Source organism: Perognathus longimembris, chromosome 4 (assembly GCF_023159225.1).
Source record: "Perognathus longimembris pacificus isolate PPM17 chromosome 4, ASM2315922v1, whole genome shotgun sequence".
In the NCBI taxonomy this organism is placed as follows: Eukaryota; Metazoa; Chordata; class Mammalia; order Rodentia; family Heteromyidae; genus Perognathus; species Perognathus longimembris.
Genome location: NC_063164.1, coordinates 653,161 through 680,366, shown reverse-complemented (window position 1 = coordinate 680,366; position 27,206 = coordinate 653,161). Strand labels below are relative to the sequence as shown.

The following is a 27,206-nucleotide window of genomic DNA, read 5'->3' as shown; positions in this document are numbered from 1 at the left end:
TGCGGGGGCAGTATTGATTCCGGGCAGTGGAATCAGCGGGGGCAGGGGCTTCTGGGCACGCATAGGCTTGAGCGATGTCCTCACAGGCCCACCAAGTACCAGGCTGCCCCTGGCAGTAGGCAAGGCGCCAGCACCTGCAGGGAGGTGGGTGCCCGACTGCTCAGGAGGCCTTTACTCTGGGCATCTGACAGAATTGCTCTGCACTTCTAATTCTTCTAGGAACAATTCTAGGGCCAACAGTCCCTTTTCCCCCTGCTTTACATCACAAACTCAGGATGGGCTTGTTCAGCCAGCCCCAGAGAAGGCTGTGCACGGTGAGCGTGTGCACCTCCAGTGGGTCGCACCAGCAAGCCCGCCCCAGGCTGCAAGGGCACCCCAGCAACCTGGCTTCACGAAACCCCAAGCTCAGCACTCCCCATGGGAGGTCTACACTGGCTGTCAGTAGCAGCAGTGTGGTCTGTGTCCAGTACTGGCTCTCCTCAGGAGCACTGGTATGGGCTGTGCCCAGCACGGGTGGTTCAAGCGTTCCCTTATTCAAGGTACAGTTCATGCAGCGTGGAGGGATGCTGTTGCATTAGGGTTGCAGTAAGTGAACATTTCCTCAGGTGTTTCACATTGCCTGAGCCCCCTTAAGTATTACGTGTTCCATTTGAAGAAGCCCAGAGATAGGAAGGTGTGAGTGGACTCTGCTAACTCCCTCTGAGGAAGTCCAAGATGACTCATGGCCCCAAGGTCACGGCCACCCTGAAATGTTTGCCATTGTGAGCTGCTCAATCCTGAGGGGTGTGAGGTGACCACAAAAAGAGAAAAAGAATCCTTCATGGCCCCAACGGTGCAATTTCAATCATTATCTTCAGTTCTTGCCATCCTCTTATGCTGTCCCCTTTCTCTGCTTAGTCAGCTTTTGGCAGGTCTGGAACCTAGACTATGAGCTAAAACTTCTAGCCCTCCTAAGAACAATTGTAAGATTAGACCAGGACTTGTCTTGCTGCAGTTCTCCGTGGACTCACCCTGAAGTCTACCTTGATCCACATCTGTTTCTGAGAACTCTTAGTCTTGGAGTGAAGGGTAAGAAGAATGATTGTATCCCACACAAGTGTGCATGAACAACAGGGAACTTTTTACAAAACACAGGTGCTGGTGGCTCACACCTGTAATCCTAGCTCCTCAGGAGGCTGAGATCTGAGGATCACGGTTGGATGCCAGTCTGGGCAGGAAAGTCTGTGAGACTCTTATTTCTAATTAGCCATCAGAAAATCAGAAGTGGCGCCGTGGCTCAAACTGATAGAGTGATAGCCTTGAGCGAAAGAGTGCCGGGACAATACCCCCCTGACCACCACCACCAACAAAACATCAGACCAGAGGCCTGCACCCGACGTGTACATAGCTGAGGACGGCTGCGTGCACTCACCCACCCTGAGCACAGTTGAGTGGGTTCACCTGCACGCATCACTGCACCCCGGGAGGTGGGCTTACAGGCTGCGTGAGTGGCACTAGCAGGGCTTGAACAAGTCTCTGGGTCACCCATGCAAGAAGAAATGCTAGAACTTGTGATGTGTGAGTTCTAGGGGTACTCAGCTGTTTTGTTTTGTTTTTCCCTGTCCTGGGGCTTGAACTCAGAGCCTGAGCACTGTACCTGGCTTCTTTTTGTTCAAGGCTAGCACTCTACCACTTGAGCCACAGCGCCACTTCCAGCTTTTTCTACATATGTGGTGCTAAGGAATCGAACCCAGGGTTTCATGTATACGAGGCGAGCACTTTACCCCTAGGCCACATTCCCAGCCCCAGACTCAACTGTTTCTAGGTGGTGATACCCATGTACACCATGTACACACACACTGGAATGGAGGTATAGCCAAAGTGGTAGAGCACCAGCCCTGAGCAAGAAAGCCAAGTGAGAGTATGAGGCCTTGAGATCAAGCCCTGGTACTGGCATGAAACAGAGAGCAAGAGATAGACAGGCTAGTAGACAGACAGACAGAAAGAGACAGTCAATCTAGTCTCTCCAGAGTTGGATCATGCCAGGTCAGGTGTTAGTGGCCCATGCCTATACGCCTACCTATTCAGGGGCTGAGATCTGAGAATCGCAGTTCAAAGCCAGCCCAGGCAGGGAAGTCTGTGAGACTTTGACCTCCAATAAATTACTCAGAAAAAGCTGGAAGTGGCACTATGGCTCAAGTAGTAGAGCGCGCTAGCCCAAGGACAGCATCCAGGCCCAGAGTTGAAGCGCCAGGATTGGCAAAAAAAAAAAAAAAAGTGGGGGAGGGGGGTGTTAAGTATGCTTTAGTCATGTTTTATACAGAAAGATGTTTGGTTCTATATACTAGGAGAAATAGTGATTTTTAAATGACCGTTACTGATTATTTGTTCCCGGAGTACAGCAGTTCATTTGACCTTTGAGTCCGGACCTCCCCAGACATCCTACTCAATTCTCTGCCTCTTAGTGTAAATTCTCCATGCATGGACAGTGAAAACAGGATCCATGGAAAACCCATGGCCCACAGAGTTTTAGTTTTCCTACATACTATCTTACTCTTCAGGGCTGCTGGAAAATTGTATGGATGTATGGAATGTCTAAAATTTACATAGAACTGGAAGGGATTACAAATAGCAAAGTTATATGTTAGTCTATAAAAAGGGGAAGAAGGTAGTGCTCATACTTCCCAATGTCAAAATTTGCTACGAAGCAATGATGATCAATTCAGTGTATGACCATTTAAGAATAGATGCTTACATCAACAGAGCAGAACTTAGCAGTCAGCAATAAAGCCACACATCTACAGTCCACTGATCAGACAAGCAGGCCAAGCCCAGCCAGGGAGAAGAGAAGAGACAACGTCTCAACCAGTGGTGCTGGACAGGGTGCCACAAGCAGACTCCCACCTCACACCCAGACTAAGTGCTGGGAGCAAGTCAGAACTCGAAGAAGAAAAGCTAACAAGAAACCTACATGTTAGTCACAGTTCGGAAGTATGACCAACTCCCCAGGCAGAAATGTCCATGTGATTCTATCTCAGAGTGATCACTGAACAAGGACTGGAGGTGTGGATTAAGTAAGTGGGAAGCTATGAGTGAAAGTCTCAGTGAGAGTGTGAGTCCCTCAGGTCAAGCCCTGGTATTGGTGTGCATGCACACACATGCGCGCGCGCACACACACACACACACACACAATTAGCAGCTAATAGAAAAAAGGATGACCAGGAGTTCATCAAAGTTCAAAACGTTTCTGTTTCAAAGGACACCATTTAAGAAGTAAAAAGACAGATCCACAGAATTGAAAGAAATACTTTCAAATTATATATGTGACAGATTAACATAAATGAACAACATTAGGGTCACCATACAACCCAGAAATTCTGTTTATAGGTATATGCCCCCAAGAGAAATGAAAGTATACACCTGCCCAAGTAATATATTAATGCTCACAGCAGCACTAGTAATGGTCCTCAAAGTGAAAACAGCCAGACATCTGCCAGCTAATGAAAAGGTAAATTTAATGTGGCACAGCCATCCACAGGATGCTGTTTGGCCATAAGGAGGCATGAAATGCTGGTACATGCTGTTGTGCTAAGAGAAAACCCCAGCCACTGAGGTGCACTATACAACATGGTTCCTTTCATATGAAGATCTAGGGTAGGTAAATCGGAGGTGCCTTTCCACCTTTCCACCGGATGAGGCACCTTTACCAGGTGAAAGGGTTCTGAGATTATGGACACCTCTCTGTGAGTGTTTGGAAACTGGGGATTGTGCATTTCCAATGAGTGCACTTTAAGACCTGTATGTATTTCAATAAAGTGACTTTTGGGTTCTCAGTATATCCATTGTGCAAGAAAATGGGAAGGTAAATAAGAACATTTTTTCTTCTTACATTTAAAAAGAAATCAAGTAAGATGATGTCGTACGTGGGGAGGGGAAGAGGAGACGAGGGGAATAGAGACACAGGCCTGCCTTCTCTACAGGTATTTACTTTGTTTCCAGTTTTGTCTTTGGAACCATGAAAATATGTTTTAATTTCCTTTTTTAAAAAAATGGATGCCAGTACCAGAACATTTTCATAGTTCTAAAGACAAAACTATAGACAACAAAAAGGAAAGGTAAGAGCCGGATTGATTGTTTGCACCTGTAAGTCTAGCTTCTTGGGAGGCTGAAACTGGAAAGATCTTGGTTCAAGGCCAGACCAGGCAAAAAGTTCTCAATCAACAAAAGATCTGGGCGAGGTGCATGAGCTTGTCATCCCAGCCACATGGGAAATGTAAGCAGGAGGATCACAGCCCAGTCTCCTCTCCCCTCTCTCTTGCAAAAAGCAAAAGTCTACTTGCTTGATAAGAGTCTACTTGCAAGATAACAAAGGCAAAAAGGAGAAGGAGCATGGCTCAAGTAGGAGAGCACCTGTCTAGTAAGCACTAAACCCTGAGTTCAAAACCTATTACTGAGAGAAAAAGAAAGGAAAGAAGGAAGGAAGAAGGGAAGGGAAGGATACAGAAAAGATAGCTAAGAACACATTAAAATGATAAGAGAGATTAGCCTATTTGTTAGGTTGATGGGTAGACTCCCAAAGTGGGCAGTACTCCAACCCTAACAGCCACTGTCACTCGGAAGGGTAAAGAAAGTAGTTACATTAATGTCTCTGAGACTCCCACTGTGAAGAGATAACAGTACAAAACTGAGAGGTCAGGGCTGGGAATATGGCTTAAGAATGCTTGCCTAGCCTGCATGAAGCCCTGGGTTCAATTCCTCAGTACCACATAAACAGAAAAAGCTGTGGCTCAAGTGATAGAGTAATAGTCTTGCACAAAAGAAGCTCAGGGACAGTGCCCAGGCCCTCAGTTCAAGCCCAAGGCTGGAATAAAAAAACAACTGAGAGATTAAAAAAAAAAATCTTTTCCTTTTGTTATTTGATTCTGTTGATTCTGGCCTGCTTAGTTTTGAACAAGGGAATTTCCTACTTGGGTTCACTGGAAAGGCCTTATCAGGAAAGCAACACAGAATACAGGATGACCAGAGTCCATACTTTTGCACTGAGGGTCTGGGGCTCTTTGGGGACACAGACAGCAGCTCGGCAAAGAGGCTTACGAAAAACAGCAGGCATGTGCCCTGGGTACAAAGGACTAAGAAGTGGACCTGAAAGGGGCCACTGGCCAGAGAAGGGACAATGAGAGACCAAGAAAACCAGTAGTCTCAAACTGTTGGGTGTGCAGAGACCTAAGCTCGTCATGACACTCAAAAAGACAGTGCTGACTTAGCATGAACAAAGACTTAGCTTCAACCCCAGCACCACACACAAGAAGTTGCTCAGCTTTAGAGTCTACCAGGGACCAACTCTCTCTGAAGCATTCGTCCTGACTTGTTCTGAGTGCCCAAGGGGCAGGAACAGAAAGCACACTGTCACAGAACCCTCTCAGGCCAGCGATAAATAGAACCTTAGCCAGATGGTGGGTCTCCTATCCCGGAATCGCCTACCAGCGGTCTAGGGCGGCCTACACCATCGGTGCAAGCCTGTGGGGACCTCACCCTGGTTGGATCAGGTGGCTGAGGCGGAGTGGTGATCGGCAGGATTCAAGCAGAACATGGGGGCCCAGAGAACAGCCTGCAAAGGCCATTTGTACCTGAATCCCAGTAAATCCTTCTCTCTGATTAGAATTTATGAGAAAATAAAGGATAAGGAACAAACTAATGCTACAAGAAGTATACGTCAAACAGAAGAAACTTTACAGAATAAAGAGTCTCACTTCAGTAAATAACAATAGGCAGAGATCAAAAACAACTTGAAACACATCAAACACAGGCAGTGTGTAGACCTTCATGAAGTCTCATTAGTTGACAGCAGTAATAAATGACACTTCATGAAGGCACAGGAAAGCTGGAGAAGCACTTGCTTAGCAAGTATGAGTAAAGCGTTCTTGTGTTCAAACCTGCTACTGCCAAAAAAAGAGTAAAGGAGGAAGACAGGAGAGAGAGGAAGGAGAAAAAAAATGTCAGGGAGAAGAAGAGGAGGAGAAGAAAGACAAAGAGGAAGAGAAACCATTTTAGTCAGGCACTGGTGACTCATACTTATAATTCTAGCTACTCAGGAGACTGAGAACTGAGGATCTTGGTTTGAAAGCCAGCCTGAGTAGTCAAATCTGAGAGACCATTAGATCCAATTCCCCAGCAAAAATTCAGAAGAGAAGGTGTGGCTCAAGTAGTAGAGCATCAGCCTTGAGCAAAAAAGGTTGAGCAAGAGGTCCTCAGTTCAAACCCCAGTACCAGCACAAACAAATGAAATTATGGGATGGGCAAGGGCATTCAAACATGGCTTGGGATTTCCTGCTCACTTATAGGGACAGCACTGTGGTTATGTGAAACACTGTGGTCTTCAGGTACAGTTGCTACTCAGGTGTTCACAATGGGACCTGCAAACTACTTCAGCATTCTTCAAGATGAAAAAAAGAAAAGAAGAATAAAGACAGAAATAATCCAAGCGCCAGTGGCTCACGCCTGTAATCCTAGCTACTCAGGAGGCTGAGATCTGAGGATTGCAGTTCAAAGCTAGCTTGGGCAGGAAAGCCCATGACTCTTATCTCCAATTATCCACCAGAAAACCAGAAGTGGTGCTGTGGCTCAAGTGGTAGAGTGATGATAGCCTTAAGCTGAAGAGCTCAAGGACAGTGCCTAAGCCCAGAGATCAAGCCCCACAGTGATGGGGAGGGGGTGGGAATAAAGGAAAGGGGGGGAAAACACCCACCAAATAAAGTAGGCCAAGAAAAAGCTGAATGGCTGCAGTGGTTTGAATTCGAGGGCTTTTCTTCTCCCCAGTCATTCATTTTAAGCACACACACACACACACACACACACAGCCAAAGGATGGTGGGAGGAAAGGAGGACAGTCTCCATGAGAGCTAAGGGACAGTGACAGAGACAGCCACAAGGCCTCCCTGGGCTGTCACACAGTCAGATGCAGGGGCTGAGTTAGATGGACAGGAGAAGGCTGAGCCTCTTTCAGTCCCAGGTGTGATGGAGAAGGCACAATCTTGTTCTTTTGTGTTGTTTTTTTTAAGTGGAAAATGAAGACCACAGGTATCTTGACAAAGTCGAAAGAGCAATAAAGACAAAAATGAGGAAACTGTCCTGAGTGGGTAAGGGCAGGCCGGCGACTACCATGGATGGGCACCAAGGACTGCCTGGGGCTGCAGAAATGGGAAGATGCTCTGGTTCTGCAGCCGGTGACTTGGGGACTTGGGGACGGGCAATGGTGGGTGACAGGGGCCTTAGGTTCCAGGCAGAAAGAGTATCAGAGACCAAGTCCGAGGAAGGAAAACTAGAGCCATGCAGAGGGCCCGGCCTGCATTCCTGCTCCTCTCTGAGCAGTCAGGAGGTCAGGCCGGCATACTGAGGCCTGTCTTCCCACCCCACCTCTTTCTGCACGCCTAACTGTGCCCCCAGCCCAGCAGTGCTGACAGAGAAGGGCATGGTGACGCACATGCAAAGGGCAGCCGGCAGTTCCTGCAGCCTCCTGACCCCACAGCTGACCTTTCCTGTCTGTCTTCAGGTGTTCCTGGGGGCTGTTCAGAAGATGCCTGTCAGAACGGAGGCACCTGTGTGCCAGGTGGCACTACCCACAGCTGTGACTGTGGGCCTGGCTTCAAAGGCAGGCGCTGTGAGCTCGGTGAGTGAGGGCTGGCCTCGGGGAGCCTGGCATAACATTGTGACTCAACCCTGGGCACAAGTGGGGTTTGCAAACTAAGGTGCCAGATCAGGGCTTGACTGTGCCCAAGGAGGAAGGTGGTAGGCATTAGGGCACCGGGATAAGCCATGCACCCAGCCAAAGCACCAGGATGGGGCACTGCTCACAGCAGGGCTTGACAAACCAGGGGTGGGGCCACACAAAGGAGGGGCCATGGCAGTGTGGCAGGGACAACAGAGCCATGGGAAGGACAGGCTCTTGCAGTTTGGGACAGAACACCGAGGGTGGGAAGACAGCAGCTCCCACACCTGCCATATAATCCCGAGGCCAGGTCTCCTGGAAGGAAGCCAGCCTGCAGGCTGCAATCAGCCAGGACCAGGTCAGCCCCCGCATTGCTGAGCACCCTGCCACAAGGCAGAGCCTGGAGAGCGGCTGGCACAGACCCCAGACCACAGGGTGCCGGCCTTCCTCGGACATGGTTCTCCTTTGTGCCACAGCTTGTGAGAAGGTGCCCCGCCCCTGCACACGGCTGTTCTCGGAGACCAAGTCCTTTCCTGTCTGGGAAGGAGGCGTCTGCCATTATGTGTAAGTTGGTGTGAGTTCTCTGCCTGACCGCACAGGGAGTCCTCAGTTTTTCTCGGGAGGGGGAAGGCTGCAGGCAGCAGGGGTAAAACCACCCAAGCCCTCAGTGTGACAGATGAGGAGCCTAAGGCAGAAATGAATGGCATACCAAGGAGCCAAGGCTCCTTCAATTCAGGAGCTGGCAGAGGCCCTGACCCTACCATATGCGGTTACATGCAGATGGCCCAGGGATCTGGCCTTTCTCTCCTCCTTGGGGCCTCTGGAACACAGTCCCCGTGCTGCCATTAACTCATGATATGACCCTGAACAAATTATTCCTGCCTCAGTTTTCCATCTGCAATTGGGTTGCGAGGGTCTATTGGGACCCTTGTTGCCAACCGCAGTGAGTCCAGGCCACAGGACCAGTTCAGCCCACATGGTGCAGAATGGGTACCCGCTGTGTGCTCAGGAATTGGTGCTCACCAGGAAGCAGTAACCCACAAGCTAGATGTGAGAATGCTCATAAGAGCTGTCATAGAAAACCACAGGAAGAGCTGGGCACTGGTGGCCCACACCTGGCATCCTAGCTACTCAGGAGGCTGAGATCTGAGGATCGTGGTATGAAGCCAGCCCCAGAAGAAGAGTCCATGAGACTTCTCTCCAATAAATTATATAACCCAGAAAAAGCAGCAAGTAGTGCTGTGGCTCAAGTGGTAGACTGCTAGCCTTGAGCACAGAGAGGCTCAGGGACAGCACCCAGGTCCTGGTTCAAGTCCCAAAACTGATTAAAAAACGAAAAGAAAGCCACAAGGAGGTCCATGGGAAGAAAGGGACAACAGCATGAGGCCAGTAGGCCATGTGGGGAACAGGGTCAAGGCAGGTGTCATGGAAGAGAATGTTACCAAGGCTCTGCCTCAGGGTGTGCGGGGCAAGTCAGAAGAGGACAGGGCCCAACCAGACTGGAGGGAGTGAGCCAGAGGGGCTCAGGGCCAGGACCTTGGAGACCTTCAGAGGAGCTGTGGGAGGCCTCACGGGCCCGGGGCAGAGGAATGTACAGCCACATTTACAGGGTGCTCTGGAGGCAGGGGCTGCATGGGTCTTACATATAGCCACACTGATTATCTTTTTTTAAAGTGTTTAGCCCATTTACATTACACTTAGCATAATGTGGCTGGGTTTAAATCTGCCGTTTTGCTGTTTGTTTGGCATTTGTCCCATCTTCTCTTTATTGCATTTTCCTCTTATTCTGCTTCATTTTGGATTGTTTTACTAGTGGATTGTGGTTGCTTGAGATTTATAATATGCAATTTCATCTCACCACAACATAGCTGGAATTACTGGTATACAACTTCAGAATAGTGACACATTTAAAACAGATTCTTCCACTCTTCTCATCCTTTGAATTGTGATCAGACTTTTTACTTCCACACACTCTGAACAGCACGGTGTTTGTTATGTTGGTTCTCAACAATTTCTGTTTTTATTTTATTTTTTTTTGTTTTTCCTGCTGGTCAGGGCCTTGAGGCGTTGTTTGTTTTGTTTTGTTTTTTTTTTGTAGCTAGGATTACAGGCATGAATTTTCTCATATTTTATGAGGGAAACACTGGTCTTTCCCTCTGACATCATTCACCCTGGGTTCACACAGCATGGATTAGGCAAATTTCTGCCTCAGTTCTCACTTCACAGAGCTTTCCTTGTGACAACAGGTATAAGCGAGTCTACAGAGTTCACCAGGACATCTGCTTCAAAGAGCGCTGTGAAGGCACAAGCCTGGAGAAACCCCACACAGGTGCATTTCAGGGTCATGCTCCACGTACTACATGTGCTTCTGTAGGGTGACAGATGGGGAGTGTGTGTGTGTGTGTGTGTGTGTGTGTGTGAAGTTCCACAGGGGGATGGGCAAGAGCAATGAGAGGCTTGGGCCAAGCCAGGCTGCCTGCCCAGAAGTGCAGCCCCGGTGCTGCTGTACCCTGTGCACGTGCACCCTGACACCTAGGGCTGGGTGGAGGGGCACAGGCCACTTTCAACCCTGTGAGTTCACAGATATAGTGCCACAGTGGAGAAGAACGGGGGCCATGGCCAAGCCCAGGTGCACCACTTCCTTCTAGCACTTCAGGTCCAGTTCCTTCCCCACGGGGGCAGGGTGCTCCTAAAAGTGACTGTTGAGGTGTTACTGAAAGAGGTGCTTTCCCAGTGAGTCCTCATCCCAGGTCCCTCCTCCACTGCCCACCTAGAGCCACACCCTAGTTCTGACTGACAAAAAGGCCATGGCATGCCTTCACCAATGGCGTGGCTGGAGTGGCCTGGGTGCACTGCTGTCTCCCAAGGCAGCTCTTGCCAGGCCTCGCCAAGGCACGGGCAGCCAGGCTGCTACCCCCTTTCCCGCAGCTTCCATGCAGGCAGGCATGTACACCCAAGCAGACTGCAGAACCCTCACCAGCATCTGCCCTGTAGTGCCCCACACCTGGGACAGAGAGTGAGAGGATTAAAGGAGGTAGGGAGGCTTAAAGGTACACAAACCTCTTTGCACTGAGCCACTTTCTTATTTCAGGAAACAAAGTAACAGTCAAACACTGAAGAAATCTTAAGGTAGGTCCCCTCTCCCCTGCCTACCCTCCTTCCCAGCTGTGGAGAAGCAGGGGGGCTGGTCCCGGGCACTGCAGCCCTCAGCAGGCACCCCTAGAGCAAAACAGTTCAAATCCATCCAGGAAAGTTGGGGTCACCTGCTAGTCTCCCAGTAGACATAACTGCAGCCCCCCCTCCCCCCACGGAATCTGCCTCCATGGGAGGGCAATGTCACTCGCAGGAAAGAGGAGCAGCCACCACCACCACAGGGGCTCTCAGAGAGTCAGAGAGGCGAGGATCCGCTGGCACCTTGAGGGGGAGGGGCTGGGCAGTGGGAAGACCTGGGATGCTGAACAGAGTTCTATTGGAAGGAAGGCAGCGCAGGCCTTAGGCCTCTGACATCTGAAGATGGCCTCTCACTTGAGTCACAGTGGATGCCAGTCTAGGCATCACACACCCCAAGGTGCAAGAAACCTTTCCTCTTTGATCCAACACTTCCCTCCCCTCCCTCCTCCCTCCCAACCTTACCCACCCCCCCCCCACCCAGTGCTGGCTCTTAAAGGGCAATGGTTTACCTTACAACAGTCTGAAAAATACCAGGTGACCCCACAGAAAGCCATGCGCAGATGAACTCAGCTCTGCCTTGACCTCCCATCGCCATGTGTCACGGGGAGTGAAAGGCAGCGGGCCTGGACAGCTAATGCTCTGCCCCCACGGGCCCTCGTGCAGTGGAGGAGGTGGACCTCGGACAGCAAGTCCTGCAAGGCAGGTCTTCCTTTTCTCCCCTGGCTGAGGACATGAAGGAGAAATGTCACCCAAAGACTAAGAACAACCAGAAGCAAAGGAGTTCTGGGCATGTCTCCTACCAAGATGTGTAGCTAACTAACAAGGCAAAGGGCTTCAGGTGGGCAAGCTCTCAAGGTGCCTCAGCAAGAGAGGTGTGCACCTGGCCAACCTCCAATGAGAAACTGCATGAAGAGAGCTGACAGCAGCCAGTTCCTACCCTTCTTGGGCCTCAGCCTCTAGGAACACTCATGCAAAGGCTTGGGAACAACTCAATCCTGGTAAGACCAAGAACCCATCACTTGGGTTTAAAATACCGATATAGCAATAAGTCACCTGAAAAACTCATCTTTTAAAACACACCCAGCAAATCCATTCCTATAGAAACAAATGAGAAACCCAACTGATCATTAAATACCAGCTCACCAAACATCTTATCTCAAAACAATGAGGCAAACACAAGACAAGACAAAAACACCCATCCACATACGACCCAAGGGCGCAGGAACTCCTCACTCCAGAGCGGCTTTGAGGTGGCAGGGTCCTCGCCACGTGCTGGATGGTAGCCACCAGCAGCAGCCTCTGTCCTCGAATTTAAAGTACCAGGCAGTGCTGAGCCCAAGTTCCATTCAGGGGGGCATGCAGGCCTCCACAGCTCTGAGCCCAGATGTCCCTGAAGATGAAGAGGGCGCATGCTTGGGCCAAAGCATCTCCACAGAGGTGCGCCCAGTTCCCTTCACTCCCTGCCCCTCCTCCACGTGGATTCCGTGGGAATTCTGTGGATATAAGAATTCCGTCCTCTGGGAAAAGGTCCTGGAAAAAAACGCAGCTGCTTTAAAGAGGATGCACCTGTCATTCTCACACACCACTGCTTTCCCTCCAAAGGGTCTGGAATTTGCTTGTTATACTCCACCACCTCAAAATATCCAAAACCTAGGAAGATGAGAGCTAAGAATTGTATTGAAAAGGACATCAAGAGACAAGGTCCTCACTGCAATCAGTCCTCTCTGCAACCTCTTCTCAGGCAGGAAAACAGATTGTTGGGCCTGCATACCTACCAGCCCACTTGGGGACCCTTCAGACCTGCGCACCTACCTACCAGCCCACCCACAGATTCCTCCAGGAACTGTGCACCCACCAGCCCACCCACAGATTCCTCCAGGACCCATGCACCCACCAGCCCACCCACAGATTCCTCCAGGAACTGTGCACCCACCAGCCCACCCACGGATTCCTCCAGGAACTGTGCACCCACCAGCCCACCCACGGATTCCTCCAGGAACTGTGCACCCACCAGCCCACCCACGGATTCCTCCAGGAACTGTGCACCCACCAGCCCACCCACGGATTCCTCTAGGACCCGTGCACCCACCAGCCTACCCACGGATTCCTCCAGGAACTGTGCACCCACCAGCCCACCCACGGATTCTTTCAGGACCTGTGTACCTACCAACCCACCCACAGATTCCTCCAGGACCTGTACCTACCAGCCCACCCATGAATTCCTCCAGGACCTGCACCTACTAGCCCACCTGTGGACCTACCAACCCACCCAGGCACCCCTCCAGGACCTGAATATACATGCCCACCCGGGGACCCCTCCAGGACCTGCACCTACTAACCCACCTAGGAACCCCTCCAAGACCTGCATACATACCAGCCCACCAGGGGACCCCTCCAGGACCTGCATACATACCAGCCCACCAGGGGACCCCTCCAGGACCGGTGCACCTGCCAGCCCACCCACAGATTCCTCTAGGACCAATTAGGGCAAGTGCAGCAGCACCTGCTATCAATCCCAAGTTTCCGGTGGCATAACTAGTACCTCTGTGAGTGATGACAGCTTCCTTGTTCCTAAACTATATATATATATATATATATATATATATATATTTTTTTTTTTTTTTTGCCAGTCCTGGGTCTTGGTCTCAGGGCCTGAGCACTGTCCCTGGCTTCTTTTTGCTCAAGGCTAGCACTCTGCCACTTGAGCCACAGCGCCACTTCTGGCCATTTTCTATATATGTGGTGCTGGGGACTCGAACCCAGGGCTTCATGTATATGAGGCAAGCACTCTTGCCACTAGGCCATATCCCAGCCCACCTAAACAATGTTTTTGCAGTGCTCAGAAACCCACCCTTACATTCCTGCATCAGAAAGAAGGTCACTGAGCCCAAACACAAGCAAAGGAGATCTGTCAGCTCCCAAAACACGAGTAAAGGCACAAGGCATGGGGGCAGGTGAGTCCCACTCGACTCCCTCCACACCTCCACATCGTTTATTCACTCTCAAGAAGGAAATGTTAATTACTACTATAATGGTTTTAAACACTGCATCCACAACAGGGGTAGCAGATTTCTCTGTAAAAGCTCAGGCAAAAGGCACTCTTGGCCTGGCCTCTGTGGCAACCTTTCCACTCGACTGCAGCACACACACAAACACAGGTTGAAACTGGAGGTGTGTGACTGTTTTCCAATAAATCTTTATTGACTCCAATTGGGGGTGAGCAAACCCTTGATCTATGCAATTCCTAGGCTGAGGAAGCTAGCCCTTGGATGACAAGTCACCCCAAGGCACCAAAGACCCCTGGATTTTCACAGAAAATATCTATATGGACCTTTACCCAAAAGGCACCACCACAGCAAGGTACCACCAAGAACCTATAATCCAACAGGAGTCTGAAATTAGAGGATTTCAGTTCAAAATCATCCTGGGCAGAAATGTCGAGACTCCATCTCCAATTTACTAGTAAAATGCCAGATTGGAGGCATGGCTCAAGTGGTAGAGCACCAGCCATGAGCAAGAAAGCCAAGTGAGGGCATGAGCTATGGTTTAAAAAAAAAAAAAGAAAGAGGGTAAAGAAGGCATTGCCATGAAGCGGCAAGAGGTTCTCTTACAAGACTGAAGGCAACGAGGGACAGACACTTGGAAGGCAACAGGAGACGCCTCCCTCCATGACTTAAGTAGACATTTGTGAGCACCTCCTGTCTCAGCACTGAGCACTGGCGTGAAGCAGCAGTGTTTTCCCTGAAGACATGGGAGACAATCCCACTTTTCTGTGTAGAGGGCAGTGCGGAGCTGCCTGAAGATCCAACACCCAGAGTCAGCATGACAACCAAAGGCCTCCTATCCTACGTGGTTTATAAAAACATTCTTTGAAGAGTAATATTTTAGGCTTTCTTTTTATTAAAATCTTGTGTGTGCCTTTCTGTATATTGTGCAATTTGTTGCTTTCAAAAAAGGTAGAACATGTCTTATGCCTGTGAATTCTAGCTACTCAGCAGGCTGAGCTCTGAGGGTCCCAATCTGAAGCCAGCCCAAGGAAAAGTCCATGAGACTCTGATCTCCAATTAATATCACACACACACACACACACACACACACACACACACACACACACACACACACACACCTGCTGGAAGTGGGACTGTGGCTCAAGTGATAGAATGCTAACCTTGAGCAGAAGAGGCTCAGGGACAGCACCCGAGCCCTGAACTAAAGCCCCAGAACCAGTACTAAAAAAACAAAAATTATAGAAAATGTAATATCAGTATGATTTATGAAAGAAAGATTATATTTGATTCTATTTGGATATATTCATTTTCAAAGAGAAGTCTTTTGCCCCACATAATACATCTGTACTTATTAAAAACAACAACAACAACAAAAAAAAAAACAGGCACTAGTCTGGATTAGTCAGTGGGTCTTAATTTTCCAACCACTGTTCTGGCTTGTAGAAGGTATACCACTAGGCTGTGTAACTGAGAGGAAAAAAGCAATGGTTTTTAGATAACAATACAGATAACCTTGAATGTTTACAGGTAAGAGTTTACTATATCCGAATATAATAAACTTGAAAGAAATAAAAGACATCTTTACTATGCCCTAGAAATGCCACTTGGTTTCCAGAGTGAGGGCCCAGGGCAGAGCTTGGCAGGGTGTTGGATACTGTGTGAATAGAGATGACCTCCACAAAAAGAAACAGACCACTAATATCCACTCTGGCCCTGGGACCCATCACTCCCACATGAGCTACGGCAGGACGGGCAAAAGATAAGTGATGTCACTATGAAACCTTTTGTACCATGCCAGTGACCTCAGGCCCCTCAGCTATCAAACTCTGACCTATGACATACCTTGCTTTTTGGCTTAGAAGCTAAAGAGTCATCTCACTAGATGCTGAGTGTGGTGCTGGCTACAATCAACCCACGCTGCAGCTTCACAGAGTCAGGAAAATAGAATTCCTGATAATGAGGGAATTATATATAGTCCATGGGAGATATTCCAAATAAGCCCTCTGCACACTCATGGTCCTCAGTGAGACTAATATCCTCCCTGAAAGCGTTGAGTCCATCCTGCAACTTCATCCTATGAAATCACAAATCTGTCAGTTTGAGCATTTGTGTCTATCAAAATAAAACAATGCAACCATGAGTTCTTGGCTCACCATTTGCTAATCAAAACTTGAGATGAGTTGATTCTACCCAATCACCTGGGCACAACAGAGTGAAAGAGGCAGATGCATGTGCGGTTTAGCCCATGGCCAGGAATGACCAGGAAGACACACCCTCGTTCCCTCTGTGGGCTGCCTGGTGCTCCTCATAGAGAACCCAACAGGCAAGGACTCCGAGGGTCAGCTGTCATTTGTCAGCTGCCTTCAGACCTTTCCTCACAGGAGCCCCTTCATCAGGCTCAAAAGTGAGCTACTGGAGTCAAAAGCTTTCACTTCATGCCAAATTTCCATAAAACATCATATCCAAAAGACTGTGTGTATGTGTGTGTGTGTGTGTATATGTGTGTGTGTGTGACCTATAGCTTGAACTTGGGACCTACACATTGTCCCTGAGCTTCTTTGCTCAAGGCTACTGCTCTACCACTTGAGCCACAGCTCAACTTTTAGAGTTCTGGTGGTTAATTGGAAACAAGAGTTTCATGGACTTCCCTGTCCAGGCTGGCTTCAGACCATGGTCTGCAGATCTCCTGAGTAGGATTACAGGTGTGCGCCACCAGTGCCTGACTATAAGAGACTATATAGTCTTGGAAGAGTTTCCTATGGCAGCTAAAATTCCATACCAAGCTGGGAGAGAGCAAGGGAAGGGTGGCATTGTCCACCAAGAAATGTGCTCATTACCTAACCTATGCAACTGTAGCCCCTCTGTACATTATCTTTATAATAACAACAATTTTTAAAAATTCCACCAAGCTGGAGGCACCTCCATCCCTGTGCAGGAACTGGAAGCCAAGCCAAACTCCCACTGGGACCTATTAGACTGCCCGCCGCACCGTGTGCTGAGTGCCACCAGGCTCAAACTCGGTCAGGGTTCCAGTGAACTGCATCCCACAACTGAAATTCATACCTAAACGGAACAGTCCCAGCAGTCCCTGAACCCATGTGCACACATCATAGTGAGAGATAAAAAAATTCATGAACAATCAAGAAAATAGGCCACCCTCAAAAGCCAAGAACTCAGGGAGGAATTTGGTGAGAGAGAAGAGCAGTGATGAGGGACTTGGCTGTTGGGATAAAAGGGCAGCTCCATGACCAACTAGAATGCAGAGAGATGAAAATGCAGAACGTCCAAGGAGACATGGACAGGACATAGACCATGACATACTTCGATAAAGAAAATGAGAGGCAATATTAGCACCCTGAGAACTGACATCAAAAAAGAGCTAGAAAACAGGAAAGTCTCCATCTCCCTACTGCAAAGCACAGTTGAAAGCCTAGGCAATAGAATAAATGAAGTAGAAAACAGGGTATCAGAAGTTGAGGATAAAGCAGAGGAATTAGAACAAAAAAATCAAAAGCATAGAAAAAACACTCAAAACATACCAAATTCAAGAACTGGTGGATTCAGCCAAAATATCAAATCTATGCATAAATGGGATAGACAACAGAGAACAACTCAAAACTAGAGGCACTGAAAACCTATTTAAGAAAATAATAACAGAAGCCAGGCCTAACAGAAGCTCACACCTATAATCTTAGCTAGTCAGGAAGCTGAGATCTGAAAATCATGGTTCAGAGCCAGCCTACGCAGTAAATTCCATGAGACTCTTAGCTCTAATTAACTACCAAAATACACTAAGTGGTGCTGTGGCTCAAAGTGGTAGAGCACTAGCCTTGAGCAAAAAGAGCTCAGGAACAGTGCCCAGGCCCTGAGTTCAAGCCCTGTGACCAATAATAAATAACAACAACAACAATAGAAGAAAATTTCCCCAACAAAGAGAATCTCACCGATATGACAGAGGCATACAGAACTCCTAGTAGAAAGGATCAGATAAGAAATTTTCCTAGATACATCATAATGAAAATGCTGGACTTAAGAAACAAGGGAATGGACTGAGGATATGGCCTAGTGGCAAGAGTGCTTTCCTCGTATACATGAAGCCCTGGGTTCAATTCCCCAGCACCACATATATAGAAAATGGCCAAGAGTGTCGCTGTGGGTCAAGTGGCAGAGTGCTAGCCTTGAGCAAAAAGAAGCCAGGGACAGTGCTAAGGCCCTGGCCCCAGGACTGGCAAAAAAAAAAAAGAAGAAAAGAAAAGAAGGGGCTGGGGATATGGCCTAGTGGCAAGAGAGCTTGCCTCGTATACATGAGGCCCTGGGTTCGATTCCCCAGCACCACATATACAGAAAATGGCCAGAAGTGGCGCTGTGGCTCAAGTGGCAAAGTGCTAGCCTTGAGCAAAAGGAAGCCAGGGACAGTGCTCAGGCCCTGAGTCCAAGGCCCAGGACTGGCCAAAAAAAAAAAAGAAAGAAAAGAAACAAGGGATTAATCTTTTTCTTTTTTTTTTCCCCCCCCTGCCAGTCCTGTGGCTTGGGATTCAGGGCCTGAGCACTGTCCCTGGCTTCTTTTTGCTCAAGGCTAGCACTCTGCCTCTAGAACCACAGAACCACTTGCAGCTTTTTCTGTTTATGTGGTGCTGAGGAATTGAATCCAGGGCTTCATGCATGCTAGGTGAGCACTCTACCACTAAGCCACATTCCCAGCACAAGTGATTAATTTTAAACACAGCAAAACCAAAGAGGGAACTTTGTTACAATGGAAAGATTAGGATAAAGCCAGATTTATCCACACAAACTCTGAATGCAAGGAGAGCCTGAAGTGGTATAAGCCAAGCTCTGAATGACAGTTACCAACCCAAACTAGTATACCTAGCAAAGCTTTTATTTGCAAATGATATACTAAAACCTTTCACAACAAACAAAAATTAAAGGAATTTTGAGCAATAAACCAGTACTACAAAGGATACTAAAGAAAAGCATAGTATCTGAAGAAGACAAGTCAAGGAAACAGCACTGAATAAAATCACTAGAAGACTGGTTTCAGAAACACAAAAAGGGAATAGAAACAAATCACAGGAAAATAACAAAATGGCAGGAAACATGACATATTCTCCATAGTAATGTTAAATTGCAATGTTGGTGGGAATGAAAACTAGTACAACCACTCTGGATAGCAGTTTAGAGGGTCCTCAAAAAACTAGACATAGAACTTCCTTATTACGCAGCTGTACCACTCCTGGGCATCTACCCTGATCACTACAGGTCCAGTAAAGATATTTGCACATCTATGTTAATTGTTGCGCTACTCACAATAGCCAACTTATGCAAACAGCCCAGATGCACTGCAAGATGAGTGGATTAATAAAATGTGGTATATATACAGAATGGAATTTTACTCATCCATTAGAAAAAGATGTCATATGCAGGGAAATGGATGGACCTAGAACAAATCATGTTAAGTAAGGTAAGCCAAGCTCAGAGAGACAAATGGTATGTTTTCTCTCATGAGGAAGCCAGATATAAAATATGATGGGACATGATAACCTATACAGGACTCTAGGCATTCATCCACACAGACAGACTAAAGGAGGATACCCTTAGTGGAAGAACACCAAGGTGTACCTTCTCTCAACACTTATTGTGAAATGAGCTTCAGGAAATGGTTGTTTTGTTTTGTTTTGCCAGTCCTGGGCCTTGGACTCAGGGCCTGAGCACTGTCCCTGGCTTCTTTTTGCTCAAGGCTAGCACTCTGCCACTTGAGCCACAGCGCCACTTCTGGCCATTTTCTGTATATGTGGTGCTGGGGAATCGAACCCAGGGCTTCAAGTATACGAGGCAAGCACTCTTGCCACTAGGCCATATCCCCAGCCCGAGCTCCAGGAAATGGAAACATGTTGTTTTTTTTCTGTTGTTGTTATCCTGGCTGTTGGTGGTAGTGTTTGTTTTTGCTTTGGGATTTTTTTCTTGGAGGGGGAGGGGATAAAAAGAAGATGCAGAAAGGGAAGAAGAGTGAACAAATGCAATCATGCTATTTAGTATACACAATGTGGAAAATGACCATTGAACTCATGGGCAGGAATGGGAGAGAGAAACTGGGGGAAGCAAAGCGGTGACACTGTCCAAAAGAACAGAAATGTACTCATTACCTGACCTATGAAATGGGAACCCCCTCCGTATAACATAGCAGTAGTAACAATGAAATTAATTTTTTAAGGTTTTGTTATTATAAAAGTGATGCACAAAGGGTTACAGTTACTTAGGTCAAGTAGAGAGTACATTTCTTTTTGGACAATGTCCTCTTCTCCTTTGCTCTCTTTCAGTAACAATAATTTTTTTTTTTTTTTTATCCACCAAGCACATCTGAATTTTGGTTCTTTCACCAAAAATGCATCCTGCAGCACTGGCCCTCCACCCACCACTCAGCCTCTGCCTGGGAGCTCACCCCACCCCAGCTTCCCACTGTGCTCCACCGCCACCTTCCCCATGGCGATCGGCACACTGTGGGCGACCTGGAGAGCCCCAAGACAAGCCAAGACCAGACACAGGCCCGCACTCTTCCCTCTGGTCCACAGAAGCCGCCGTCAGAGCCCTTGAGCTGGCACACTCCAGCAGCACAGGCCGCCAGGCCAGAGGTGCCAGGCCTGGAAATGGCCCCCAGCCAGAAGTGGGCATGAAAGCCAACTGGTTTAACCCACGTGTTAGCATGTGGAAACAAAGCACACATGGCAGTCACCTCCTTCCTCTGCAGACACTGAACACAGTCAGGAGGCAGATAAGTTTGTGGGGTTTTAAAAAAATGAGGATATTTGTGGGAAGCCTGCTCCTTGTTTTCAAAAAAACCAAGTGCTATGATATACTAAAGCTTCACACTGCCCTCTCGTGATTTCAATCTTGTTCACTACAAGGAAAGATTAAGTAACTCTTGGGCTAGTTAGCACCCTGTCCTCACCCATCCTCTACAACGTGTGGAATCAGACAAAACATGCTTCAACAAAGAAAAAAATAAACCGTATTTGGATGTATTGGGTCCCCTGGTTTTTAACTGCTCTTTTATTTAGGATGGAGCAGGGCCTCATACAGAACCCGACAACATCTCCTGTTTGGTTATGGAGTTCCATCCCAGGGTAATCCCTAATTTTTTCATCAAAATAGCGTTAGCAAAAAAATCTTGAGAAGATCCAAGGGAAGCTTGTGAAAGCCTTGAGAGTGTTTGTTGACATCCAGGCCTTTCCATCCAGTCTCCTTCACAGCAGCTCCTCATTTTCCTCCTCCCCTTCCTCCTCCTCATCAGACGTGCCGCTCTCAGGCTCCTCTTGCTCTTCCCGAGTCAAGAGCTTTTTAAAAACCTCAAACTCCTCAACAGTAGAACAGGCTGTCCTGGCCAGAAACTCAGCTTCGGAAACTCTGAGGATGTCCTTGAGGAAAGGGTTAGCAATCTGCGTCTGCCCTTTTTTATCGGGGGTTTGATACCGTCCTAGGCGCTCCAGGAAAATGTGTCTCTGCTTGATTTTAGTTATTGGATGCTGCAAGAACTCAGTCTTTACTATGTCCAGATGATTAATTCCCATCCTAAAATAAGCATACTGGAAGACACAATCACATTTCAGAATCCCACTACAGAATCTTCAAATCTATCATAACACAATCCATTAAGAAAACCTGAGTTATCAAAAGCATTCAAAGGGAATCACCTCACTAATAAGGCAGAGCGCTCACTCTATGATGTCAGCATTTAGGTGACAGTGACAGCTTTCAAAGCATTTTCAAGTTCCTGAGAAAAACACATACAGCACAAAATAAAGGACCAAGAGGAAGAAGTTACGTTTTTCTTTAGATGGGAAAGAAAACCAAGAGTCTGGAGAAAACAATAGATTAATATCGAGGAATTTAGTTCGTTGCCATAATTATTACTAAAATGTTAAGACATTATTACATTTTCAAAACCTGGTTAAAAAAATGCATTCTAAGAATAGCATGATTTTTGTTTAAATTTTTTTTTTAAAGTTTTAGCTATGTTAAAATCAGCTATTTCAGGGCTGGGAATATGGCCTAGTAGTAAAGTGCTTGCCTTGTATACATGATGCCCTGGGTTCGATTTCTTAGCACCACATATATATAGAAAAAGCCAGAAGTGGCGCTGTGGCTCAAGTGGCAGAGTGCTAGCCTCGAGCAAAAAGAAGCCAGGGACAGTGTTCAGGCCCTGAGTTCAAGCCCCAGGACTGGCAACAAAAATAAAACCAGGGCTGGGAATATGGCCTAGTGGCAAGAGTGCTTGCCTCCTACACATGAAGCTCTCGGTTCGATTCCCCAGCACCACATATATGGAAAACGGCCAGAAGCGGTGCTGTGGCTCAGGTAGCAGAGTGCTAGCCTTGAGCAAAAAGAAGCCAGGGACAGTGCTCAAGCCCTGAGTCCAAGGCCCACGACTGGCCAAAAAAATAAAATAAAATAAAAAATAAATAAAACCAAACAAAATCAACTATTTCAGAGTCCCTACTTGTACACGAAGAATGGGACCGGGTCATTATTATGGAAGAAAAGCTACAAACAGCTTTATCTGAGTAGAGAAGAAAGAATCAGGCCCTATCCTTTCGGCTAGTGTTTGCGGAGAGAATCGCAGTCTTGTCCTCATCACTCATAGGCATCTGACCACACGGTAGACCTTACTCCACTTGAAAATCGAAAAAACCTGCTGGGATTCGCCTAACCACCATTATCAGTCATTCTCACCTGGAATTTGTATTCCAGCTCATTGGGGCTCTCCCGAAGAACACTGGGGCATCTGCACAAAATCTTGGTAACTTGCTGTACTGTGAACAGGCACTTCTCCTTGAGGACCTGGACCACACTGTCAATGTCCCGATGACGCATAGTGAAAATCTCAGGGCAAACATAAAGCACTTTTTTTAGTTTTCCTGCAGAATATAATGAAAAGGCAAACACATAATTTCAGGATATTCCAGAAACCCAAGAAATAACCTGTTCGTGATGGAAGCTACTATTTAAAACATCAAATAAGGATCCTCGCACTCACAGAATGAGTCCCAATTTCAGATGTTTCTTCCACAAATGTCTCTCCCCTACCAGCCCACTCTACATCCTACCTTTTCCTCCCTTCCATCTGCAGATGCAACTTCATAGTCCAGGACTTCTCCTGCTCTCCTTACTAGAAAACGATTTCACAGGGGCTGGGAATATGGCCTAGTGGCAAGAGTGCTTGCCTCGGATACACGAGGCCCTAGGTTTGATTCCCCAGCACCACATATATAGAAAATGGCCAGAAGTGGCTCTGTAGCTCAAGTGGCAGAGTGCTAGCCTTGAGCAAAAGGAAGCCAGGGACAGTGCTCAGGCCCTGAGTCCAAGGCCCAGGACTGGCAAAAAAAAAAAAAAAAAAAAACACCAAAATTATTTCACAGGGATTTTCCAGAGAAATCAGTCAGTAGATGGGAGAGTAACTTCCCACAAGGCTCTGGGGTGCTATTTCCTTCTGTAATAAGCCATTCATGACCAACACTGACTGACAAGACGAAGGAGCGTGACCTCATGAAAAGGCACCCCATACCAGTGACAATGAGAAGGCCATGAATACTCACGACACAGAGCCACACAGATGTCCCAAGGACAGCCATGTGTTTTATCCAAACTGGGACACTGGTGAGTGAAAGAGGGCCTATTTGTAACTGCATTCAGACAACAAGTACCAACTGAGGTCATGCCAGGCACTGGGGCACCTATGCAGCTGGGCAAAATTCAGTAACCGAAAACTTAAAAATCACCTAAAGTGTCTTATTAAAATTTTCTAACAGCTTAGCCATTACCTCTAAAATGTGTGAGAAGTGAATTTAGGAAGTCTGGCTCTATCTTCATCTCTTAACCTGTTGCTGAGTTTGGTCATTAATAACCATAACACAGCCTGTATTAAGTTTGCCCTTTTAGATCACATTGTATAAGATAATTTGTGATGAGAAATACACGTGGTAATCTAGAATTGTACAATATAGTGGACTTTAAGCCTCCCCTCCCTTGCCTGCCCAAAAGCAATTTGTATCAGCAAGAGTCAATAATGAAAATAACTACTAGTGGGATTCCTCTGGCTGAATGAAGAGGGGCTCACTGAGACCTTCATGGGCCCCATTCTCCTTCTCCATAGAGACTCAACTTTACGATTCCTGGAAGTGTGAAAGTTGTTGGAGAATGGGAACAATGAGAGGGAGACCATTCCATCAGCTTCCCTCGCAAGGTCTCTCAAGTTCCACACTAAATAAAAACACTTGGCTGGAACTGAATTTGGAACGGTATCCTTGACTTTATACCACACAAGGTACCAAGACCAGGTGAAGTTGGTTTTCATTTCAGATGTTCTCATATGTCACCATCACATACCAACACAGTGTGCCCCACGGTTCCAGGAGCTGGAGTTTTTGTGAAACCAAGGCCTGTCCAGTCTTTAGCCTTCTCTACCAGTCCTAATCTCTCCATATCCCTCCTTCTGCAGAGGACACATCATATATCCTCCTCTAAGACACTGACTTCTCAGAAGACTTCCCAGGCCCACCAGTCCTTATGCTACTCTTTCCCCAAGTCAAACTCCTCTAAGCACTATATAAAATGTGTATCTTCCTGTACCTTCTCCCAAGCCGAGCTTCCGCAGGTAACTGGAGCGCTTTTTCATTTGTGCTTTAGGCAATTTCAGTAACTGGGGACATCTCTTCAAGGCTACACATACAGGCTCTGGATTTATACCCAAGAGAATAAATTCTGAAACGATGTCCAGCAACTGTTTATGGTTGGCATCTGGCTGTATACTGAACAATTCATTAATATGGGCATCAGTGAAACCCATGTCATGAAGAGAACTGATGACCGTCTCAAGACCCAAGGACTCTTGCTCCAGGGTTGGCTTCTCAGGAAGGTTCTGAACGAGATGTGTCCTGGACACTGGCTCTTGCACACAGTTTTTGGGTCCAACAAAAGTTAATTCCTTAAGACTCCCTCCATGGGAGGCTGCAGTCAGTTTACACAACAAAGCAACAGTCTTCCCTTTCTGCTCTCCAAGAACAGGTGTCCACTTAGCCAAGCCAACCAAGGTAAGCGGGAATAGGTGGTGCCAGTCAAGGACCTAAAGGACACAGGAACAAAAGAACATCAATTCCATCCTAGAATAATGAATATCACAAAACTCTGAACCGGTATATTTGGCACTTTTGTCCCACACAACCATGAGGGTTTTTGTTTTGTTTTGTTTTTTGGTCAGTGGTAGGGCTTGAACTCTGGGCCTGGGTGTTGTCCCTGAGCTCTTCAGCTCAAGGCTAGTGCTCTACCACTTGAACCACTTCTAGTTTTCTGGTGGTTAATCGGAGATTCGAGTCTCATGGACTTTCCTGCCCAGGCCAGCTGGCTTCAAACCACGATCCTCAGACCTCAACCTCCTGAGTAGCTAGGATTACAAGCCTGAGCCACCGGTGCTTGGCAAACATGACTTTTTAATAGGCAATCTGAGAAACAGCAAAAGCCTACCTAGAAGAAAATTCACACATAGAGAACAAAACCTAGAAGGGAACTGCCCTGTAGACAATAACTTTTGTTGCAAATGAAGATAACAGAATCAGAGGTATTGTTAGCTTTAAGTAGAGACAGGACAGACTAGGAAAAATGAGGCAAGCTGAATGGCAGCCAGGAATTTAGAAAGTGTATTTAGAAACATAGAATCCACCAAACAATTAAGTGTTCTCTAAAAACTGAGAAAGGACATGATTTAAAAACAAAATAAAGAAGACATATATCAGCCAGGCACTGGTGGCTCACCTCTGTAATCTTAGCTACTTAGGGGGCTGAAGTCTGAGCATCTCAGTTAAAAGCCAGCAGAGCAGGAAAGTCTGTGAAACTCTTTTCTCCAATTAACCATCAGAAAACTGGAAGTGGTGCTATGGCTTAAAGTGGTAGAGCTCTTAGACGAACAAAAGAGCTCAGGTACAGTGCCAAGGACCCAAATTCAAGCCCCACAACCGACGAAAATAACAACAAAAAAGACAGGTATCCTGGAGAAGCAAATACCTGGAAAAAGGGCTCCTCTTGGCACAATGTACCTATCTTAAAAGATACAAATTTGTGGCAGGATTCTTTATCTCAAGGACAAATGCCAGTTTTAAGATATATGGCAGGAATGGAGGCATAGAGGGTGAACAAATGCAACAATGGTACTAACTGGACACTATGCTGAAAACTGTACAACTTGTTGATGGGGACAGGAGGGAAAAACTGGGAGAGAGCAAGGGAAGGGGTGACACTGTCCAAAAAGAAATGTACTTTTACCTGGCTTATGTAACTGTAACCTCTCTGGATATCACCTTTATAATAATTTTTTAAAAATAATATATGGCAGGGTGCAGTCTTTCCTAAAATGGATGCCCAAACATAATTGTCATATATTTTAAAGTATAGGACAGTCTCAGAGACCCTGAGCCCAAGTGTTAAAAGTGTAACATCAAGGGCTGGGAATAAAGCCTACACTGGTAGAGTGTTCGTCTTGCATACATGAAGTCCTGGCTTTGATTCCTCAGCACCACATGTATAGAAAAAGCCATAAGTGGTACTGTGGCTCAAGTGGTAGAGTGTTAGCCTTGAGCAAAAAGAAGCCAGAAACAAAGAGTGCTCAGGCCATGAGTCCAAGCCCCAGGACTGGCAAAAAAAAGGAAAGAAAAAGTGTAATACCAAGAATGATTAAGAGCAAAGATTAAAATATCTTTGCATAACTTTAAGTCAAACCTTGCCTTTATCAAATAAATGCCTGATGTCACGGAGGCTCGGTGTCTCTCCCTCTGAGAGCACCCACACTTAGTGTGCCTCGGGCTTTCTGCTTGTCTGTCTGTTTGCCTGCTTGCTTACTCAATAAAGCTCTGCCAAGTTTCCTTACCACAGTGACTTGTCCAGAATTTTTTATTCTACCACTGAAGTCAAATTCTCACCTGGATCTGGTGACAAAGCTACAACTAACTGCAGGGCCAGGAGCGAGGGAGGGGGAAAGGCTACCTAGCAATGTTGGCTGAAACTTCCGGACCGCGGTATAGTCCCCAGATTTAGGGCCTAAATTTCCTGCAGGAAGAGAAATTTCTTGTCGGTCAACCTGGGGGCAGGTGGCCTCCGGGGGCCAGGCCATCAGGAAACAAACTAAGCGCAGATCACTTGGGCCGCCACACCGCCGTCCTTCCCTCCGCGCGCGCGGCGGGGGTCCCCCGGGGCCCGAGGGGCCGCGTGGCCCGACGTCCCCCCGGGCCGCCCCGCCGCGTCCCCCGCCTTACCCGGCGGCCTAGCGCCCACATCGCACGCGAGCGGCTTCTTCCACCGAA

General features: G+C 47.3%; 2 protein-coding genes across 15 annotated transcripts in view; one reads left to right on the top strand and one right to left on the bottom strand.

The window, feature by feature from the left end:
* Sned1 (sushi, nidogen and EGF like domains 1) overlaps positions 1-20,436 on the top strand; it is a 77,889-nt gene extending 57,453 nt beyond the window's left edge. Inside the window, exons 28-32 of one of the 13 annotated variants that reach the window (XM_048344371.1) lie at positions 7,529-7,645; positions 8,161-8,248; positions 9,931-10,013; positions 10,776-10,813; positions 20,216-20,436. In XM_048344371.1, coding sequence (XP_048200328.1) covers positions 7,529-7,645; positions 8,161-8,248; positions 9,931-10,013; positions 10,776-10,801 — 314 coding nt within the window. In that variant the 3' untranslated portion in view covers positions 10,802-10,813; positions 20,216-20,436. Of the gene's footprint in view, positions 1-219; positions 874-897; positions 1,250-7,528; positions 7,646-8,160; positions 8,249-9,930; positions 10,014-10,775; positions 13,092-20,215 lie in introns of those variants that run through there. The other 12 variants (XM_048344370.1, XM_048344368.1, XM_048344369.1 and 9 more) reach the window with 12 other exon arrangements.
* Positions 639-27,206, bottom strand: Mterf4 (mitochondrial transcription termination factor 4). Of its 2 annotated transcripts, XM_048344390.1 has the most exons (5): positions 27,159-27,206; positions 24,487-24,979; positions 22,591-22,775; positions 11,438-11,578; positions 639-776 (listed from the first exon to the last, which is right to left on the bottom strand). In XM_048344390.1, the coding sequence occupies exons 1-5, from the start codon at positions 27,177-27,179 to the stop codon at positions 771-773; spliced, it is 846 nt and encodes a 281-aa protein (XP_048200347.1). In that variant the 5' UTR covers positions 27,180-27,206; the 3' UTR covers positions 639-770. The 2 variants fall into 2 exon arrangements, with proteins under 2 accessions (XP_048200347.1, XP_048200346.1); XM_048344389.1 differs by lacking the exons at positions 639-776; positions 11,438-11,578 and adding an exon at positions 20,893-21,443.

Excerpts from the sequence above, each read along its gene's own strand:
- Mterf4 (XM_048344389.1), bottom strand. The coding sequence starts at position 27,179 with ATGTGGGCGCTAGGCCGCCGG. Across the intron at positions 22,776-24,486 it reads GAAGCTCGGCTTGGGAGAAG|GAAAACTAAAAAAAGTGCTT; the intron begins GTACAGGAAGAT and ends TATATTCTGCAG. Across the intron at positions 21,444-22,590 it reads AGCTGGAATACAAATTCCAG|TATGCTTATTTTAGGATGGG; the intron begins GTGAGAATGACT and ends TGTGTCTTCCAG.